This window comes from Ctenopharyngodon idella, chromosome 23 (assembly GCF_019924925.1).
Source record: "Ctenopharyngodon idella isolate HZGC_01 chromosome 23, HZGC01, whole genome shotgun sequence".
NCBI classification, from domain to species: Eukaryota; Metazoa; Chordata; class Actinopteri; order Cypriniformes; family Xenocyprididae; genus Ctenopharyngodon; species Ctenopharyngodon idella.
In genome coordinates this window covers 16,126,382-16,148,522 of record NC_067242.1, presented here as the reverse complement: position 1 = coordinate 16,148,522, position 22,141 = coordinate 16,126,382, and the positions used below count along the sequence as shown (strand labels likewise).

General features: G+C 38.2%; 3 protein-coding genes across 7 annotated transcripts in view; 1 reads left to right on the top strand and 2 right to left on the bottom strand.

Annotated features, from left to right (window-relative positions):
- atp8a2 (ATPase phospholipid transporting 8A2) overlaps positions 1–1,499 on the bottom strand; it is a 65,874-nt gene extending 64,375 nt beyond the window's left edge. For 2 of the 4 annotated variants that reach the window (XM_051882021.1, XM_051882022.1), the window contains exon 1: positions 1,254–1,499. In XM_051882021.1, the coding sequence (XP_051737981.1) occupies positions 1,254–1,296 (43 nt within the window). In that variant the 5' untranslated portion in view covers positions 1,297–1,499. The remainder of the gene's footprint in view (positions 1–1,253) is intronic. The other 2 variants (XM_051882023.1, XM_051882024.1) reach the window with 1 other exon arrangement.
- An 864-nt stretch (positions 1,500–2,363) lies between these two features.
- Positions 2,364–10,339, bottom strand: rnf6 (ring finger protein (C3H2C3 type) 6). The gene is made up of 4 exons (XM_051881836.1): positions 10,181–10,339; positions 8,646–8,801; positions 8,030–8,143; positions 2,364–6,953 (listed from the first exon to the last, which is right to left on the bottom strand). The coding sequence occupies exons 2-4, from the start codon at positions 8,785–8,787 to the stop codon at positions 5,122–5,124; spliced, it is 2,088 nt and encodes a 695-aa protein (XP_051737796.1). The 5' UTR covers positions 8,788–8,801; positions 10,181–10,339; the 3' UTR covers positions 2,364–5,121.
- A 650-nt stretch (positions 10,340–10,989) lies between these two features.
- cdk8 (cyclin-dependent kinase 8) lies at positions 10,990–21,590 on the top strand. Of its 2 annotated transcripts, none has more exons than XM_051881837.1 (13): positions 10,990–11,450; positions 14,663–14,738; positions 16,489–16,599; positions 16,688–16,828; positions 17,392–17,449; positions 17,549–17,680; positions 17,762–17,905; positions 18,786–18,855; positions 18,957–19,029; positions 19,266–19,363; positions 19,507–19,594; positions 19,802–19,963; positions 20,484–21,590. In XM_051881837.1, exons 1-13 carry the CDS (start codon positions 11,323–11,325, stop codon positions 20,607–20,609), a joined length of 1,407 nt encoding a protein of 468 aa, XP_051737797.1. In that variant the 5' UTR covers positions 10,990–11,322; the 3' UTR covers positions 20,610–21,590. The 2 variants fall into 2 exon arrangements, with proteins under 2 accessions (XP_051737797.1, XP_051737798.1); XM_051881838.1 differs by having other exon boundaries at positions 10,991–11,450; positions 19,507–19,585.
- The last annotated feature ends 551 nt before the right edge of the window (positions 21,591–22,141 follow it).

Below are 22,141 nucleotides of genomic sequence, written 5' to 3'. Positions count from 1 at the left end.
AACTCAGTATTTTTATTAATAATATAAATTCAAATGGATCTTAGTGATTTTTGTGTTTTTGTTTTTTTATTTTTAGTGGCTGACTTTTTTACATTGCATAATATAAAGAAATGTTAAAAAATGCTTTTATTTATTTAAAGATTTGTAATGAAATTGAGTGACTAAGATTTGCTAGTGTCAGAATACTTCAAATAACAAATATAGGCTAATATTTAAAGATAAGCCTTCAATAAATATAACTACAGTCTGTGCCTGCTATATGACAGCATCCAATATAAATTATATTTTCTTATATGTGGTCACATAACCATTATCTGGACCACAAAACCAGTCATAAGTCGTACGAGTATATTTGTAGCAATAGCCAACAAGACATTGCATGGGTCATAATTATCGATTTTTCTTTTATGCCAAAAATCATTACGATATTAAATAGAGATCATGTTCCATGAAGATATTTTTTAAATTTCCTACCGTAAATATATAAAAAATGTATTTTTCTGAGTGGATATGCATTGCTAAGGACTTCATTTGGACAACTTTAAAGGCGAATTCTCAATATTTTTATTTTGTTGCACCCTCAGATTCCAGATTTTCAAATAGTTGTATCTCAGCCATCATCTTAACAAACCATACATCAATAGAAAGCTTATTTATTCAGAAAAAAAAAAGCTTATTTATTCAAAAAAGTGACCCTTATGGCTGGTTTTGTGGTCCAGGGTCACATATTTTACTTAAATGTAAAGTAATTAATAAAAAGGTACATACTTAAACCAGACACACATAACCTCAACAGGTGAGGCAGACCTATCTATGAGCTTACAAAGTTAGAGCGCTTTAAATAGTCACGTGATGAGCTAAATAACCACTACTAAGGGAGTTTCTCTCTCAAAGGTCTATGCAGATCTGGATAAGATTAATTGAAGCCGCATCACAGTTTATCTCAGAAGAACAGCTGACCCAAGCTATCACCTCCGCCAACTGGTAGGAAACAGAACATCACCCTGGTAACCCATCTGTTTACACAGCGAAAATGACAGGTCACCAAACGGGACAGGTGGAGGATAACTGATGCTGGTCACAACATGTCCTAATGCGTGTATATATAATTAATAGTGTGTATAAATGCTATAATAACGAATAATTTACACATAAATTAACATTCGAAAACATACAACATAGCACCAAAGAAAACACACGCGTCAACAGTTCCGATATATGTCGCCTATGTCGGCAGATTATGTCATGCTTACCTCCCTCGCTGTGGATCTTCTTCGACCGTCTGTTGAAATACATTCTGCACGCATGTGTGGAGCTTCCAGTAACAGGAGCGAGATGATGGCATACTCGAGCTTCAGCGGGGGTATGCGGGCCACAGGCGCAGGGATGCGGTGTTTGAAGGAAGCAACATAGTTCCCGATGATGGGTCACCCTCAGCAGCGCGCACTGGACCGGGCACGCGCTCCTGCCATCCTGCTGATCCGTCGCATTATTGCTCGTGCGAATGCATAGGCGAATCCGCGCGCGCTCCGTCATCAGACCCCGCCTGTCCCAACTGGACATTTTAAGCTGTCCAATGCGCTGTCATATGATCTGGTCTTCAACAGTCTCATTCAATTACTAATATATGTAAATTGTCGTTTATATTAATAGTTAACCTTAGAGAATTTGATTGGTTTTTGGCTTTACCCTGATTTAATAAGCAATTTTTACATTTGGCACCGCACTGCTTCAGGGTTTAGGTGGCCTTATGGATTAAAACATATTTATTTAATATTTAAATAAATATTTCTGTCTTAAAATCTATTAATATACACTATTTAAAGTCTCATGCTCACCAAGGCTGCATTTATTTAATGAAAAAACAGTAAAAACAAAACTTGCAGTTTTCTATTTTAATATAATTCAAAATATAATTTATTCATGCGACAGCAAAGCTGATTTTCATTTGCATCATTATTATTATTATTATAAATGTTGAAAACGGTTCTGCTGATTAATGTTGTTGTGGAAACAGTGATATATATATATATACATATATATACATATACACACATATATATATATATATATATATATATATATATACATATTTTTTTTTCATGATGAATAGAAAGTCCAAAAGAATAGCATTAATTTGAAATAGAAATGTTTAGAAAGAGAAAGTCTTTGCTGTCACTTTTGATCGATTGAATGCATCTTTGCTGAATAAAAATATTAATTAAAAAAAAAAAAAAAAACTTTTGAATGGAACCGTAGATTTCACTGCCCAAAGCAAATTTTTTCAGTGTATGAAAACCATTTGTTTCCTAGGAATAACAAACCATGTCTATCATTCCATTGTTAGGGAGCAGAGAAGAAAAAAAAATCAATGTGTTTTATTTTATTACATAGTAACAGAATACATATTCTTCTGTTTCAGCATCACATTATAACATAATACATAGTCATAGCTCAATGATGTCAATTTCTCATCATTAAATATCTAAACTTCATGGCCAAAGCTCCCCCACTCGCAGCTACACAACAGCTCAAAAACCATTCTGTTCCATTCAGCAATATACACACACATTTGCTACACACATACTTACAATTCACACTTCTTATATAACATACACACATCCTCACAACATACAGACAAAATAAAGGGATATTTTAGTATACAAGAAAACAATAACATCGAGGACAGGTGTTGAATAACAGATTCTGTCATTGTTTTAATTGAGATCCTGAAACATAAGCAGACATCTATTGTACATTGAGGAAAAGTGTACCTTGGAAAGACGCAAGATACCACTACATTCATGATCTTTCATTCAGAAGTCCTACTTCACGCTCTGCCTCACATGGGGAACGAGCAACACTGCATGAAGAAATGGTGACTCAGAGCAAACAGGGCTTTCAGACAAGGCCATAAGTGAAACCGTTGTATGCTAAAATACTGAGGGAAGGTAAGCAAGGCAGACCGTGTGAGATACGGAGAATGTGATGATAAAAACTATAGAAATAGCTGAACGTGAGGGTAAAAGTAGTAAAACAAAAAACATAGGTATGTTATCATATAATATTGAACCACCATTCAATATCTTTCATTGTCTCCTTGTATCATTGCATCACCCTGGAAGAAGTCATGCCTATAACAGGCTCGAATGTACTGCCCTATAGTGCAGCGGCTGACAAGTGCTTTCAAGTGATAATCAATTTCTGCTTTTCATTATAACATTGTGAACTATGTGCAGGGCGTTGACTGGGTTTATACTCAGGTACAAATCAAGCATGCACTTACTAGCTCATACAATATCATATAATCCGATCAGCTCTCCAAAACAGTTGTTCAAATGCAAATGGCTTGTTCTCATTAGAAATGTAATGACACTCAAAGTGGAAAGCATATTCAGTTCATAGGGAAAATAATTATTATGCTTAAAAAATTGTTTTGTAGTGTTTATGGAGATGCTCATTGCCATTTCCCGTAATATAAAGATGCAGATACAGATGCAGCTATTGGAATTTCAGTGACAAATTCATTTACGACCAGGTGCATCATTCATATCCCATAACTATTCTTATCGACACCATCAAAAAAAGAAAAATCACACTAAAAACCTGCTTTGATTGAAAACGCATTTAAAAGTACACTGCCCAACATTAGGGAGCATTTACATGGAGGACTCATAGAGCTTCAAAACCGGTGGATTTCTCAGCAAGCGCTTAAAAGTAAAGGTTCCTTTTGAAAACGCAAATGAAACAGCATACGGTTCTTTCTACAATATGTCTTACTGTTAAAACCGAAAACACAGACATTCATATATTTACATGTCCTTAAAGAGTTTTAAGAGGTCTATCCATTTTTTGAAGCCACCAAACTTAAAATGTGTGACACAGAATTAAGGTGCAGTCACATTTAGTGAAATTTCATGGACAAAAAATGTCCATTGTAAATAGTGTAGCGATGAATGAAGCACCACTCACACAGAAGTCACTTTTAAACCAAGCAGCTTTCTGTTGGTCAGCGTAGTACATGCGTGACCAATTAGAATCCGTTGCGACATCCAATCAGCAATCTTTCACCTTCGCGAAATTAGATTTCGCCCGTGAAAATTTGCTGAACGATGGTAAATGTGACTGCACCTTTAGTTGAAGCTAATATTCCTAACTCCGTTTGAGTTAGTCACTTCGTCTGTTAATATGTCCGCTAGGGCTGCACAATTAATCGAAATTGAACTGCACGCGATTTGGCAAAGGCTGTGATTTTTTATGCGCATCTTGTCAGTGAAGCACGGCTCTGTGATCAGCAGTAAATCCATCTGAAAGCCATCATACTATCACTGTAGCTGAAGATTGAAACGCTTGGATTGATTAAACATGACTAATAAACACACGACTACGACAATATTTGTTTTTTCTGAGTTCTTCAAGCCTTCTTGGGTATTTTCATGATAATAAAGTATAATTACACTTAAATGCTATTCGACATAGCCTTTATCAATGTATAGAATACTATGAAATAATACGTTGTGCCTGATTCTGTGTAAGAAGCCACATCATCTCAGAAGGATGCTCAACTGTCATTATGAAGTGAGTTTGGAGTAAAAACATGTTATTAAATGTTGTCTTTTGTTGGACAAGAGGTTCATAAATGCTTCTAATGTCTGGAATGATGTTTGACACGTGTTGCTTTTTCAAATGCACGTTATAAGCGACTCAAACTCACAGTGCTTTCAGATGGAGCAGCATTTACTACTGATCACAGAGCTGTGCTTCAATGACAAGCTGCGCATAAAAAAATTAAAAAAAATAGCAGCCTTTGCGATTTAATAATCGTAATAAGCCAAATCGGTTTATGCACAATTTCAGGTTAATTGCGATTAATCGTGCAGCCCTTCCGCAAAGCATAATGGAGAATGGAAGAAGAGTAAGAAATGAAAACAAAAGGAGTCTAAAAAAATAAAGCTTTGTTAAATCTCTGCATTATAGTTTTTTTCTGCTTTTGGTTCTACCTTTAGCTTGAATACAATGGATCTCAGAGAATGAAAACATTGAAGCACTATGTACAGGTTCCACCAAAGGTGGAACAAAAGTCACTCGTTCAGTCCATTGATTGATAGCTACAGCCTGACATCATTCCTGATGGCTGGACAGAATAGGCTGCCTGCAGATGGGACAGGTGTTGTTTTCGGATAGCCAGCGATCGATGCAGTGGATGTGGAACTCGTGGGCACAAGGCAAGCGGCGCAGCTTGTTGCCCTGAGCGTACTCGTTGATGCAGACGCTGCAAGCGCGACCCTGCTCGCCCTCCATGTTGACCTGACCGTAAGTGCGTGTGACCAAATTATCGATCTGTTCTTTGGTGAGGCCCCGTGGGTGCTCCTCGTCTTCGTCTTCATTGAGAAGGAAAAAGTGCGCCAGCCTTAGGATGGGCAATGTGCCGTTTTCCACCAGGTTGTTAGTGTCCCTGCTGCTAGGTCGTCCCTCCGGCCCAGTCCTGCTCACCCGCACTTGTCCTTCCTCCTCACCCTCCACTAAACCTTCTCGTGCCGATTCCACTCCTCCGTGGGCCGCACCTCCCTCGGCGCTAGCGACGCGGTATGTCTGAGCTCCGGCAGTAGGAGCGGAGTCCTGGTTTGGTGCCGCAGTCTCTGAGTCCGCTTCCGTCTCCATGAGGGAGCTAAGCTCACCGAAGCCGGTCATGATCTGACGCAGGATAGATCGCAGCGCCATGGAGCTGGGCTCGCCAAGGCCCGTCTCAGAAATGCGGCGCAGCGGGATGCGTATAGTGCTTACGTAAGTGCGGATTCCCGCGCGCTCTGAGCGCGAGATGGTACGGCGGAAGCCGCCGCTGTCGCTCTCAAAGGTGACCGTGTTTTCAGCGGCCCGAGCACGAGAGCGAGTGCGGCTAGCGATGCTGTCCCTGTCCCGGTTCTCGCCTGGCCTAATGCGCCGCACCTGGAGGTCCAGCATGATCGTGGGGTGGCGCCGCACACCTCCAGCGCCTGACGCAGGAGTCTCCCCCTCTTCCTCACCTGCCTCCGGAGGATCCGTAGTAGCAGCCGGCTCTACGGTGGCCTCGCCCATCTCCATTGCAACAGCCGTACTTCCAGTGGACTCCACTGGGGCAGCGCTGCTGCTATGGGTGGGGCTAACGCTGGAGGCTGGGTTTCTGTCCAGGGGGGACCGGCTACGTCTCGAAGAGCGAGACAAAGCCCCACCTGCTCCCGCCGCCCGGCGCATGCGGCCACGTGAACGAGTCCTGCTGTTTCGTGGCTCACGGGCAACTGGCGCCACCTGGGGGCCGGACTGAGGCAGAGCGGTGGGGCAGTCCGGGCCTTCATTTCCATTCTGCCCCTCCCCTGCGTTAACCGAGGAGGTTGTGACCTGTATTTGACCCCTTACAGCACCACCATCCTGCTCTTGTGACTGAAAAGCGAGTGGAGCCTGTGGAGGAGGAGAGCTTGGCACAGAAGGCAAGTTCCTCCTCAAAGGCGTGGGAGGAGCCTGTGAGGTCAGAGGCGGCGTTACAGGCGGAGCCGTGCTGCTGCGAGTGCGGCGCACCGCGGCCCTCCTTCCCAAGGTGGGCCTGGCCGTAGAGTACGGCGTGGGGTGTTGAAGTGAGTAAGGTGCAGACCTTGAGGGGTTGTAAGGGGTCGTGGGTGCAGAGGCAGATGACACTGGGGGGGGAGGAGGAGGAGGAGGAGGAGGAGGAGGTGGCGGCATTGGGAGCTCAGTTGGATCAGGGGTGTCACTGTGTTCTCCAGGCTCAGGTTGCTCGTGGTTGATGTTGATCTCAAGACTGAAGCGGAACTCGCCGCTGTTGGGGTTGGTGCGGCTGACGGCACGCCAAGTTTGGTTTCCACTCTGCCCACTACGTGTGGCATTCCCTGTACGCCGAAATGTGTTCAACCACTCCAGCAGAGAGTCTCCATTAGACGTCTCAGCACCTGTCTCGACTGCACCTGGAAAAGAACGATTTATTTATCAGTATTGTATATTATAAATTTCATATCAATATTGATGAATACAAGTGTAATTAATAAAACAATTCACATTCGTTCAGTTTGTTTTTACTTGCAAAACCTAATTTGATTCCTTGACACTTTAAGATTCACAGATGTATCATGATTCTGAATCAATTAAAAAAAAAGTCTAAAATTTTAATTATGATAAATTCTGATTATTAAAAAGCAAATAGAGGACAAAACATTACAAATAAGTGTTGCAAAATTTTACAGCCAAGAACAAAAAATCTGGATATGTTTGGGTCAGTATGATTTTTTTTTTTTTTTAAAGAAATTGATACTTTGTTTTTGGAAATGATGCATGAAATTTGTTAAAAGTGAAAGTAAAGACATTTATAATGTTACAATTTTTTTTTTTACTTCAAATAAATGTTCTATTGAACTTTCTATTCATCAAATAAAAATAAAAAAAATCACAGTTTCCACAAAAATATTAAGCAGTAAAACTTAATAATAATAAATGTTTCTTGAGCATCAAATCAGCATATTAGAATGATTTCTGAATGATCATGTGACACTGAAGACTGGAGTAATGGCAGATTCAGCTTTGCCATCAGGAATAAAGTACAGTGTAAAATAGAAAACAGTTCTTGTAAATTGTAATAAAATTTTACTATATTACTGTTTACACTGTATTTTCGATCAAACAAATGCAGCCTTGGTGAGAAAAAAACATTAAAAAAAAAAACGTTACGGACCGCAAACATTTCAATGGCAATGTACATTTACACAAGTATCACAATCGTGAACTGACGACAAAGTTTATGTTCACTTTGTCTGACATTATATTTATGCCAGCTTCATTCTATTTCTATGGGTGGGTTAGATCAGATATGTTTTAGTATGGCTGCATAATTCTGTATATCTTCACAACCCAAAGATGCACTGTTGCTAAAAACGCAGATGAATCCTGAATTGTTTTGTAATTGCATTGTGACTGCGTTATACAAAACCAGATGATTATTCAAATTAAATCTATTAGTACAGCTGAGCATTCCTCCATGTGCGCTTACCGCTACTGCCCTCTGCCTCACTGCTCTGAGGGCGGGGTTCAGGGCGTGGCTGAGATGACACTCGCTCCTTTGCACCATCCAGACGCTGCCTCAGCTCCTCTGCTGTGACTTCACCTGTAACCAAACAAAGACACACCTTATGTAAGTTTCATATCTATTGTTCATTTGAGTAAAAGGCTAAGTTTGGGAATTTCCTCATGCTTTGAATTTTTATTTTTCTCTGTGAGGGTAAGAAACATTGTACATATATAAAAAATTAAAATCAAAATATAACAATGCAACAAAGACAATTTACTTAATAAAAGACATATACCCCCAATTTCACAGACAAGGCTTAAGCTAGTCCCGGACTAAAATGCATGTTTGAGCTGTTTTAACTGAAAGCAACTTGCACTGACATATCTTAAAATATGCCAGAGCCATTGTTTTGTCTCAAGATGCACACCAGTACTGTTTTTTTCTAGGGTATGTTTATAACAGCTACTTAAATGTCCTAATTGAAATAAGGCCTAATCCTGGCTTAGCCTAAGCCCTGTCTGTGAAACTGGGCCTAAGACATGTTTATTGTGCCATAAACAAGGTGTGCATCTTTGCATGCGGCCGGATTTGTTCTCACCAGGTGTTCCCAGAAGATTGCTGTCTCTCATTAGTCTGTACTCCTCCTCACTCAGTTCATTAATGAAGTGATAGTATGCCTCCTCCCGCCGAAGCCGCTCCGCTTGACGATGACGTTCGTCTCGGCCGCCGGGAGGGTCCATCACCACAGAAACCGCTGCTCACAAATATTGCAAAAACAAAAAAAGGAATCACAATTACTCTTAAATAGATATGTATGCTGCCTGGTTATGGCTTTATCTCTGTTCAGTTCCACTGTGTAGTTTACATTTGCAATTTTCTTATAAACATCAACCTAATATCCAAATAGATTATGCATAACCTGTTCGTGGACTTTTTTATTAACATTAATATTTATGTTTATGAGGGCATGTGTAAAATTTTTGATCCTGTGACTGGTCACCAATTAAGTATTTCCATTTTAATCACATTTGATTAATTCATTTTTAAGACTACAATGCCATGTAGTCTCTCAATATAAAGCCATTAAAGTTACATGCATAACAATTCTAAATGACTTAGCAAAATGCTGTTTAAAAAGGATTTCAAATAATATTATCACATTGCAAAGAATGTTATCTTCCTTAAAGTGTCATGTGAACTACTCATCTTCAATAAAAACATGAAGACAGCAATATAAATGCATCATTATAGACCCTGCTAATCTAATGATCAATTTACTCTCATGAAATCATGGTCTATAATAATGTAGAAGCTAGCTCTATATACATATCCATGATACTGAGAAAGCAAGGAAATGTACTTTCAAAATATCGCAAATTTATATAAAGAGAGTCTGAGGTATAAACTTCTCTGTCCAAAACAGCCACCATTAAGAGACTGCACGACAAAATGAACGCCTCAGAAAGGCAATCCGTAAATCCTTCATGTGGAAGCAAAACAGCTTTGACACATGTTGAAAACACACCGAGGGCAACGTGACGTTGACAATAGCGTCAAATCAATTAATATAAATAACACCCCAGTCATTTCAAACAGTATTGCTGCCCTGTTATAATACAGTAGGCCACAGACAGCACCGCAGAACAAGCCAAGCACCAAAACTGACGCTGTCAGCCTCACAACCAATCAGCGTCCGAGAAGCGATGACTGACAGCCAGACTGCCCACTCAGCACTGCTCAGAGGCGGGACATGACAAAGAAAAAGTCGGGCACCATATCAGCTAGCAACCTATCCCAGAGACAATAAAAAGCCTAGGCTAGCACTCTACACAGGATGAAATTCACATCTGAAATTTGTCATTAAACTGTCACCATCGTCTGTCATCGGGCAAACGCAAGTCATGCGGCAGAGCGAGCTGTCATTTTAAATGCGCAACACCTTTGATGGTGTCGACAGATTGCTGACAGGCTAACTGTGGGCCAATGAAAGGTTTAGAATCTAGATCATTATTTTGACAAGATAAGAAAAAATGTCACTGACGCAAGAACGTAACAGAAAATGTGACATATAATAACACTGTTCAGAATTAGAACAAAATAAAGAAACGAAGCTAGTAATAGATATGTAAGTACCTGAAACAGCAGCTGTAATATGGACGAGTTCTCTTTCCTCTCCGCTCTGATTACAATGTAGTCAAGATGGGACCAACCGGAGCTACACAAACAACTGCCCGGACTACTACCACGTGCGCAAAAACAGTTCCCACAGTAATACATCAATAACAACACTATAATACATATTAATAACATTTGTTTAGGAAAATTTCAAATGATATACATATATATATATATATATATATATATATATATATATTTTTTTTTTTTTTTTTTTTTTTCAAAACGTGTACATCTATCTATCTATAGCTATATGTGTGTGTGTGTGTCTATATCTATCTATATACATATATAGGCACTATATCTATCTCTCTATCTATCTATATTGATTTTGTGTTTAACAATGATAATGCCCGTTTGTTATTTGAAAGAGCTTTAATAAAGGTTTTTAAAAAATGATTCACAATAACAGTGGGAGGATGGTTGACATTTATCTACCCGAACAGCAAATATACCATACAAAATAAAAAAGCAGCTTTAATAGTATAGTGTTATAAATGTAACTACAAAATGTCATTTAATATTATTGTTATTAAATATAATATTGATAGTTAAGATAAATGTTTGCATAATTTACCCACATATACGTGTGGATCATTATATATTGTTAATTAACATTCATCTATGCATTTTACGTTAATATGCAAAAAAAAACTAAAATGTACATATGCATGAAAAACCGAAAAACAAAAGCGTTCTTTAGCAAAGAGTTAAAATCCACGTGGTGCGCCACAAAGCCCATTCCTCGCCATCTGTGTGGTTGGTAGCGACATTCACGACGTTTTGCGACATTGCCGTACGTGGACGCTCAACTCTCCCGGGTGAGATACCGGCTGAGCGGCGCAGTTGCACAGAAATATCAAAGAAATCGACTGGTAGTCCAATAACACTCTGCACTTTTTGTCAGATCAAAAGCACACGTTGTTTATACGTCGTTTCAGCTGCCCGTAATCGCGCGCGGTAAATGTGGACTCTTTAGTTGAGCTGAAAGCGACGCGAGGGAAGGCAACTAATTGTCTAAACGGGGCTTGAAGTAAGTTGCCTCCCCAGCGGCGCTTTAAAGGGAAGCCACAGCCCGGATCCCCAGAATAACAGTGAAAATGGACTATGATTTCAAAGTGAAGCTCACCGGGGAGAGAGAACGAGTCGAGGATCTCTTTGAGTACGAGGGATGTAAAGTTGGACGGGGGACATATGGCCATGTGTACAAAGCAAAGAGGAAAGATGGGTGAGTTTGCAGGATGGACTTGTGCAGCGATATGAGGCCTGCGTTCCCGTCGCGTTCTGCTCTCAGAAACCAAAACAGACCGTGTGTTACCCGCACTCGGCCCGGTGTTTTAGAGAAACCCGTCTCTTGTCTTCAAAGGGAGTTTGTTATTCACAGCTCACAGTTTCAGCGGAGGCTTATTTTGAGGGGATTGTGAATGTACGTCAGCAGGCAGGAGTGCTGTTGTGATTGACGAGCTTATGCAGTTATGATGGGCACAGGTGCATTTGATGCAGATTTAGAGCTGCAACATTGTGTTGCTTTTTTCTTCGTGATGAGGAAAATTATATATGCCTCCAATAAAAACTACACTTTACAAAAGGCATGTTTACACAGCTGATTTAAGGCTGATCCAAAAGACACAATGTTAAAATCAGCACTAAACCATGACCCTGCTTTACATTCTACGTGAATAAAATGCAGCCTTAAATTTGGCCTTTGTTATTCTAATCAATGGTTTGATATTTAATTAGAATGCCATGTTTCTATATTCATAATTTTCTATTTAAAGCAATTACATTTATGTCTTAACATCCGTAACCTCTTCTTTTTCTGCCATTGTTCCCTTGTGAAAGTATGTAATCACATACAGAGCAAGTATCTAGCCTTCCTCATACTTGTGATTTGTCACCTCAGCTTGTGTAAAGATGTCTCTCAGTTTCATGTCAACACCTGAATCCATTGCTGATGTGATTGATGTTACTTTTGAGATATTACCATGGAGATCAGGGTTCACTGCACAGGTTTAGATGGTGTGTTTTTTTTTAACTCTTTCAGATGTCTGCAGAGTTTCTACTTCTCTTTTTCTGCTTTAAGTATTTCTGCATTCGCACTGGTTGCGACAGTGACTTTGGTGTCAGAGTTTAACAGTTTAATACAGCAGATGTTGAGGATTATGAAAGGTTGTTACAGCCTTGACAAGCCTTTCTTCATATTGGTTTGTGTTAACAAAGCCCTTCCAAGGCGAAAAGGCCACTAAAGCACCTCTTACTCTGTAAAATAAGACTTGAGTAGTGATATATATATATATAAATTAATTGCATATATTCATGCTTACAGAAGAGGATCGGCTTAGAATATACCCTTACGAGACAGATGAGAAGAGGAATTGAAAGGTCTTTTTTAATAGAAGTCTGTTGGGGAGGAATGGTAGTTGAAATTCTTTTGCTCTCAATGTTTTTGTTAACTTGCTGATAGGAATATATTCTGCAAAACTTTCTCACACCTGAGACAAAAACCCAGGGATTTGTCTGTGCTCTTCATCCAAAACAAGACAAATGATTCTCTTCAAGCACTATGATCAATGAGCTGAAAATAACAGTAACCTTTCTAAGATTAGATCTATTATATTAGTTATGTTTTTATAAATTTGTCAAGTAATTTATCATGCTCTCTAATAGACTGCGCCACACCCATGCTAGTCTTTATTTAATTTCTAGGGTCGTATGGTTTTCATTATGTGAAAAATTGCGGAATCCCACTCAAAAAAATGGAATTTACTGTATAATGTGGAATGCCACGGAATTTGGATGAATAAATCAGTGATGTATACCTAATCAAATCATGATATGGACTAATGTCTGTGGATTTTAAACCGCAAAAAAGACTGCTATTTTAATATGAAGTGTGCATGTTCTGCATCCTTGTAAATGAGCGGCGCAGTTTCATCTACTACACATATTGACGTACACTTGACACTTGTGGTGTTTTCAGGACGTGAACTTCATCTCCAAAGCTGCTCTGAGAGTCATTTCACAATGTCATTTGATAAAAGTATCATCAGATACTCAAAAGTCTACATTATAACCTGCCAAAATAAAAATTATCTTGAAGAAACTATGACAATATAAGAAATATATTACTGTTTTACAGTAGAATGTACTTCTCAAAGTAATACAGGTTATTAAAACACTTTTTTTAAGCTCTTGCCTATGTTTTAATTTAAAGAGTAAACCTCTGATGTGCAGCGCTTTGTTTGCCAAAAAAAATTAAGGAATTGTTCAAATTGAATATCATTACATTTTAAAATATGATTTAAATTATTACAATTTAATGCATTCATTTGATTACCACCATTTTGATAATAAATTTGTGTTAAATCATAAAAGAGAATCCAGAGAACTTAAAACAGACAACACAATTTCTAAAATTTCTATTAAAAAAAACTTTTCACATGGCATAAAAATTGTATTATATTGGAAAAGTTTTATAAATTTGATTGGTTAGACATACATTTTGATTATTAACATTTAAACCATTACAACAGAATCTAGAAAAATTGAAACGGAAAACAATTTAGGGAAAATAAAACATTTCATAGGGCACAAAATTTTCTAATTCCAGCTGCAGTGTTTGAATTGAAACCATGGTTTAATACCTGCTCTTGGAACAAAATAAAACAAAATCCATGATTTAAACTAAGAGTTTTGCATTTATTGTTTAGAAATTAGAGCTGCAATGTCAGGGAATTAAAAAGTCAATTCTACATTTACTTCTATTGGTGTTTTTTGGTGGGAAAACTTGGCAGAAAATAACCCTCAATGTCTGCAGGGCATCGCTGATTATATTAAGGCGTATGAAATAGCGTTCCTCCCAATTTGCATAACATTTTTATTGCTTTTAGTGCTATCACAAGAGATTTGATTTAGTGCTAATGGTTATTTGGTTCCTGCACAACAATATATTGTTCACACCAGTTGCAAACTATCTTGGCGGAGGAAGAATGAATCTGCTGATGAGTTAAGTTGGTTCTGAAGTGCCGGTGTTTAAATGAGACCCATCAGACAGACCCAAAGCTAGGCTATTAAAGTCCAGACTGCCTGGCGGCCAAAGTCTCGCTTGAAGTGTTTAAAGATGTTTTTGTTCACCATAGAAGCTGGTTGTTTATGACTGGTTTACAGCTAATTTGTTCTCCAGAAACTGGACAGGGCGTTGTGAGATTTTATAGCCTTTTTTTTTTTTTTTTGAAGGACTTAATTTCAACATTACCTTCTATGCCACACATAAGCCGCCAGGAGACTTGTGAATTTTTGAAGGTGTGCTAATATTGAAAGTGTCAAAATCTTGATAAATTCTTTCTCTCTATATGGGGTTTAATATGATCTGTAGGTATAGATTTAAGGAAATGTAATGCACTGAAGAGTAATTGCGGTTGCTGATATGTCTATTTGCAGGAAGGATGATAAAGATTATGCTCTGAAGCAGATTGAAGGCACAGGAATCTCTATGTCCGCCTGCAGAGAGATAGCAGTAAGTACATCAAGCTTTAAATGTGTTCCTGTCAAGAGGATCTTCTTCAAGTAGCTCTGGCACATGCCATCTTGGTGAAATAAGTTCCTAGAAATACATTTGCAGCATGTGGATATTTTAGTGTTAAACTGAATAGCTTTATGAATTTGTAAGTGCAATATAAGTGCTCTTTAGAGATACAGAGTGTATTTTTTCGATGTCAAGTTAAAATGCATACTCATATTCTCTCATAATGTGCAGTAAAGTGAGAGTTCACTCAGAAATGAAAATGGTCATTATTGATTCACTCTCATGTTGTTTCAAACCCGACAGTTTGCTAAAGACAATTTCATTATAATGAAAGTGAATGAGAACTAGGGCTGTCAAGCTCCAAAATAATAATAATAATAAAAACACCATTATAATATCATAAAAGTGGTCCATACAACTTGTCATATGCTAAATTCATGTGACCACTTTGGGGCTTTTCACACTGCGATTAACCCCGGGTTATCGTCATTCTAAACGCCGCTTTTAACCCCGGGTAAAGGAACGTTTCACACTTTGTAATTTAGAAGCGTGGTTAGCACCGCTTTTTACCCGGGGTTATGCCTGCTCCAGAGCAGGGTTAGCACCACTTTTGCGTTGTTAACCCCGCATTGCGGTGCCAGACTTGTACAGTGTGAAACGACGCGGTGTTAGAATGTTAAAGCCAGTCGCTTAGCAACAGGCAACCAATCACGTACTCATATTTGCCTGCTTTGGACAGTCACAGAAATACTGCACATTGTATATAAACAGTAAATCCTGACAGAAAACGCGACAATTTGAGTGAAGAAGAGACCGTTTCATTCTTACCAGTATAAACTAAAGTAAAAACTAAAGTACAGTCGGCAAAACGAGGATGCGCAATGCTAGAGCTATGTAAACAGGTCGTGTGCGTTTATCCAATCAATGACACTGACACAGCAAATATGCAATTAAGAACGTTAACAGAGGGTTTAGGAATGTACAATGTGAAACGTGTTAACGAACCATTCAGAACACCTTAGCAATCACTTATAATACCTTTAACAGTAAATTATGAGCTTTATGAAACGTGAAGCAAGATAACCCAGTAATCCATTTACCCGGGGTTTAGAATGACCCAGGGTTAACTATTTCAAGTGTGAAAAGCCCTTTTGTGTGAAAAACAGGCTGAAATTTAATCTCTCCTTGATATTCTGTAACTAGTTTTGTCAGATTAATGAACAAATCATTTTTTTAGGGTCTGCTCTTATCAATGAATCAAGTGATCCAGTTCACAAAACCGAATTATTTGTGTTCAACTGAAAGTGAAGATTATTAGTAGCTTTTATACAAAGTATCTTCTATACAAATTTTTGCTTATTTTGCCCGCAGAGTTGTCATATGTTTTTATAAGATTTGAAATATAGCACATGGGTCATAAGGACCACTTTTATGATGCTTTTGCGTTTTTTTTAAGCTTGAAAACTCCAGCCCCCGTTCACTGTAATTGCCTGGAAAAGAGCGACCAGCACTTTATTCAAAATGTCTCATTTTGCATTCCTTAGTCATGCAGGTTTGGAACAACATGAGGGTTAATAAACAATAATGACAGAATTTTTGTTCTTGACTAAACTATCCTTTTAACAAGCATACTTCGAGCTGAAGTGTTTTTGTGTACTTTGGGTTATGTGGGTGCTCTGTAGATGTCTGTCTCAGCATGTGCGCCTGACTGTGTGTGTTCGTTCTTGTTTGCTCCCTGCAGCTGCTGCGTGAACTGAAGCACCCCAATGTGATCTCACTGCAGAAGGTTTTCCTGTCACATGCAGACCGCAAAGTGTGGCTTCTCTTTGACTACGCTGAACATGACCTCTGGGTAACATACAGTCGAGCACTCATATGCACACATAGAGAAATGTTTATATACAGTACGTGTCTTTTTGAGGGTTTACGTGTCTTTGTAGCACATCATCAAGTTCCACAGAGCCTCCAAGGCCAATAAGAAGCCTCTTCAGCTGCCCCGTGGGATGGTAAAGTCATTGCTCTACCAGATCCTGGACGGCATCCACTATTTGCACGCCAACTGGGTCCTGCACAGAGACCTGGTGAGGATCTGTGTGTGTTGTTTTGAATAGTTAATGTTCATATAGAAGTAGCTAATTTGCCATTTTTATCATTCTTTTTGAGATCCTCTTGTAGTAGTAGTTGTTTGTGAGCGAATTGTTCTGATAGTAGGGCGATTATTAGAAATACATGACAAATTTTCCAGTAGGTGGCAGCATTTTTCTAAGATTTTATTAAATATTTTCTTGTCACAACAGATGTAAGGATGGAATTTATTAACAATGAAACCAAACTTCATTTAGATTTGTTATTTATTTATTTATTTATTATGTATCCTGTATAAGGATAGTTTGAGGTTTTTTTTATTTTTTATTTTTTTTATAAATGTTCTCAGAATAAGAACTAGTTTTTGGTTTCAACTTAAATCACATCTGCTTTACCATCACAACCCAAACCTGATATGGTTGTCACAAAAATGCATGGAAACTTCTTGACCCTAAGAAAAATATAGCAAATAATTTTGGACCCTGGTTACAGCATCATTTATCACACTGAAATGAGAGAGGAAGTGTTACAGCTCTGACCTTTGACTCTTTCACCACAGAAACCTGCAAACATATTGGTAATGGGAGAAGGTCCTGAAAGAGGACGTGTGAAGATAGGTATGAGCTCTTTTGTCTTTTCTCTTCGGACAAAAATGTTGATTATGCATGTTGATGCATAATCATAACCATTTTTAAACTTCTGTCTCTTATGTGCAGCTGATATGGGTTTTGCACGGCTTTTCAACTCACCACTGAAGCCTTTAGCAGATCTGGACCCTGTAGTTGTTACGTTCTGGTACAGAGCACCAGAGCTGCTGCTGGGAGCCAGGCATTACACCAAAGCCATCGGTGAGATGTTAGTTTATGAGCGTCTTTGCAAATGCACATTTTAAAAAATGTGTTTTAGATGACTTTCTCTCTACTTTACAGATATATGGGCGATTGGCTGTATCTTTGCTGAGCTTTTGACCTCAGAGCCTATCTTCCACTGTCGACAGGAGGACATCAAGACCAGTAATCCCTACCATCATGATCAGCTGGACCGGATCTTTAATGTCATGGGTTTTCCTGCAGGTATTCGTCATTCACTCGTCATTCAAATCTAGACAATTCAGTAAAACTTTTGCTAGTAGTTGTAACAGGTCCCTTTTAATGAGTCAAAGGTCATTTTCTCTTGCAGAAACAATCAATGAAAGTAAAAAAAATTGTAATTTTTGTTATTCAAATATTTATATTTGCAGTTCAGTTAAAGGGTTAGTTCACCCAAAAATAAAAATTCTGTCATTAATTACTCACCCTCATGTCGTTCCAAACTTGTAAGACCTTCATCATTTTCTGAACACAAATGAAGATATTTTGATTAAAACTGAGAGCTCTCTAACCCCTCTGTAGACAGCAAACTTAATTTTATGAAGCAACGAGAATACTTTTTGTGCACAAAAACAAAACAAAAAGAATGACTTTATTCAACAATTTCTCTTCCCTCTCATTCTCCTATGCTGTTTACATTGGCGTTTTGAAGTAGAACTCGGAAGTGCTGCACTGTGTTTACAACGTGAACAGCATTGGAGAAGATATTGTTGAATGAAGTTGTTATTTTTGTTTTGTTTTTGCACACAAAAAGTATTCTTGTCGCTTTATAACATTAAGGTTGAACCACTGTAGTCACATGGACTATTTTAACGATGTCTTTACTACCTTTCTGGGCCTTCAAAGTGGTAATTAAATTGCTGTCTATGGAGGGGTCATGTACCTCTTAGATTTCATCAAAAATATCTTAATTTGTGTTCTGAAGATGAACGAAGGTCTTACGGGTTTGGAAGGACATAAGGGTGAGTAATAAATTACAGAATTTTCATTTTTTGGGTGAGCTAACCCTTTAAAGTTGATAGTTCACAATGCTTCAGTCCAGTAGCACTGGTAATCTTTGTGTGTAATCTAATTTTCTTCTCAGACAAAGACTGGGAGGACATTAAGAAGATGCCGGAACACTCTACATTGATGAAAGACTTCAGGAGGAATACGTTAGTTTGATTTCATCTTTGCTTTTATGAAAATTGGCATTAATAAGGTGTTTCATTTACTAAAGTGTTTGAGTTGATGGTGTTTGTCCCTCTTGCTGTAGATACACTAACTGCAGCCTTATAAAGTATATGGAGAAACATAAAGTCAAACCTGACAGCAAAGCATTCCACTTGGTAAGTAGACGAAAATAATTACAGGTCTCATATGTTCATTTTATATGCTTTTAGGGGCCCTTTACATGAAAAATGGTAAACTTTTTATGTTTTGTAAACGGGGATCGTTTTGACAATGTTGTTGTCTGCACGAGAAAAATGCCAAGGACATTGTAATACATTGTTGTCTTGTAAACATACCCTTATTTGTTTAATTTTAATTTGTTTAAACTTTGAACATCTGCACTCTCTCTCAGCTGCAAAAGCTGCTTACTATGGACCCAATCCGCCGAATCACATCTGAGCAGGCCATGCAAGACCCGTACTTCCTGGAGGAGCCTTTACCCACGTCTGAGTGAGTGATGCGAAGCGCAAAATTAGCTTTCTGTCTATGACATGGGCAATTTTGATTAGGATTTCTGTATGTTTAATATATGTACACTGAAATTAGGTCAACCACAGGGCTCTACTTAACATATTTCAAATGTTTTTGTTTAGTGTCTTTGCTGGCTGCCAGATTCCTTATCCCAAAAGGGAGTTCCTGACGGAAGAGGAGCCGGAAGACAAGGCAGATAAAGTAAGAAATGTGTGTTTTCAGCTTTTTCACTTTCTCTGTGTGTGTTTCTATTCATTTTAATATTTTATTAGAGTTATTTAAAAATGTCCCCTGATTTGTTTAGAGGCTTTTATCAGCAAATACTAATATTCAGTTAGCATATGATGTAATTCAATGTTTAATTGATTGACAACTCTAATATTTTTGTTTTGACTTGTAATTCTCCCACAACTGCAGAAAAACCAGCAGCAGCAGCAGCAGGGGAACAACCACACCAATGGGGCAGGGCACACAGGTAACCCTGACAACAGCCACGCACAAGGCCCGCCTCTGAAGAAGGTGAGAGTGGTTCCGCCCACTACTACCTCAAGTGGCCTGATCATGACCTCAGATTACCAGGTAACACATGAAAACACAAACATTCATCTTCCTTTTTATTAAAACAGGAGAGTTTGTTTTTATATATATATATATATATATATATATATATATATATATATATATATTCCACAAAATATTAAGCAGCACACTTTTAATGTTAATAAAATGTTTCTTGAGCAGCAAATCAGCATATTAGAATGATTTCTGAAGGATCATGTGACACTGGAGACTGGAGTAATGATGCTGAAAATTCAGATTTGCTCACAGGAATAAATTACATTTTAAAATAGATAAAAATAGAAAAGAGTTATTTTAATTTTTAATAATATTTCACAATATTACTGTTTTTAAAGTATTTTTGGTCCTATTTCGTTGCGATTAACCTCTGTCCATTTTCCTCCACACTGCAGACACGTAGTGAGATCCTGAGAGTTTCCATTTTGAACACTTAAGAACCATTTGCATGCAAGCATTAATGTCTTGAGTGCTTGTTGATGCATACATTTGAAAACAAAGACTCTTTTCTTCTGTATTCCAGCGCTCCAATCCACATGCTGCCTACCAGAACCCAGGACCAAGCACATCATTGCCCCAGAGCAGCATGGGATACTCCTCTACCTCCCAGCAGCCTCCACAGTACTCACACCAGACCCACCGCTACTGAGTCAGACCATGCCCCCACCCCACCCCCCTTCACAGTGCCCAATAGGGAGAATGTACTTAGGGAGGCGGGTGTGGACCTGAGCCGAACCGCCCTATTACCCCACTGGGCGCTTTGCTGTGCAGCATTTCCATAGAGACACCACAGGAACAATAACTGTATACCTAACATAACAACTATCACCGTATCATACAGCCAACATTATACTCCGCTGACAAAAGGAGAAAAAAAAAAATAAAATAAACTTTAAGTGAAAACAAATGAAAAAAGCTGATGAATAACGGATATTTGTTCCATTGGTGATAGTCTTCGCTGCAAGTCTGTGATACTTCACATGAAAAAGAAAAACAAAAAAAAGCAACAAACATTCTCAATATGTGGTACTGAACAGCTGCACTATGTAGTGAGACTGGTTTGGAGTGAGGTGGGGATCCACCATACCATCCAATCTCTTTAGCCCTCACTTTGAAAATCCGTTGGCCTCTCCAAGACTTAAAGCTGCTATGTGACTGCCAGCAAAGACAGAATGACATTTGTCAGTCTGTCTGTCTCTCCGTCTGCCCTTACACACGCACACACATACACACAACAAATACTCAAGCACTCACTCTTTTAGCCCATTGCTGGGGACCGAATTCTCTGTGCTGGAGCTGCTGACTGAAGCATAATGAGAACCTCTAGTGCCCCCTGCTGGATCATACTGGTAGAAGGCGATATAAAAGATACAACAAACTTGATTTTAGTAGTTAATAATTTAATGTTTTTGGTTTTACGTTAGGAGAGGTCAGCAACTTCCATTTTGCTGTCAGACCGGCTGTTATGTGTGAAAGATCGGCCTTAGAACTTAATGACAAAGTTGTGTGGACAGCAGATTGAACATGCATTGTACTGTATTGTAATGAAATATTTTACATGAAACAAATATCCTGACAATAAAAGTGGAAGCGTTTAAAAAAAAAAAAAAAAGAAAGAAAAAAAAGGAAAGGCTGGTGTGTGTGTGTGTTTGTGTGCATTTCCAGTGGCAATAATACACAGGCAGTGTTTCCTTTAAAATACTTTTGAGCATTTTAGTTATCTAATTTCTTTAGGAAATATGGCTGGGTTACCTTTTATAATCTATTTTAAAATGCATGACATAAGTTTTTAAAAAATCTTTGAGGTTATTTCACTGGAGTACAGTAGTGCATTTGAAGTTGTATTATATGCAAGTAATTGTAAAAAAAAAAAAAAAAATGCCAGTTTGGCAAGGAAAGTTTGTTTCAGTTTTGTTTTTAGTGTATTACTGAGTCTAACAAATGGGCTATTGTGGTGTTATAATGTCTATAACGATGATTACATAAGAATTTAGACTTGGGTCATTAAAATGAGCTAATTCATGGCTCACATTGATGAATGTAATTGGTGCAATTGCCATGTTCCCATGACTTTATTAAATAAATAAAGTACTGTGGAATATTATTATTATCCTATAAATAATATTTATAGGAATTATAAGTCACACGTTTCATTTTTTTATCTTTATCTATAGTAAAATT

Coding starts and splice junctions, on each gene's coding strand:
- cdk8 (XM_051881837.1), top strand. CDS start 11,323: ATGGACTATGATTTCAAAGTGAAGCTCACCGGGGAGAGAGAACGAGTC. Junction 17,450..17,548: donor AAGAGGACGTGTGAAGATAG/GTATGAGCTCTT, acceptor TCTTATGTGCAG/CTGATATGGGTTTTGCACGG. Junction 19,364..19,506: donor GAGCCTTTACCCACGTCTGA/GTGAGTGATGCG, acceptor GTTTTTGTTTAG/TGTCTTTGCTGGCTGCCAGA.
- rnf6 (XM_051881836.1), bottom strand. CDS start 8,787: ATGGACCCTCCCGGCGGCCGAGACGAACGTCATCGTCAAGCGGAGCGG. Junction 8,144..8,645: donor CAATCTTCTGGGAACACCTG/GTGAGAACAAAT, acceptor GTTTGGTTACAG/GTGAAGTCACAGCAGAGGAG. Junction 6,954..8,029: donor TGAGGCAGAGGGCAGTAGCG/GTAAGCGCACAT, acceptor GTTCTTTTCCAG/GTGCAGTCGAGACAGGTGCT.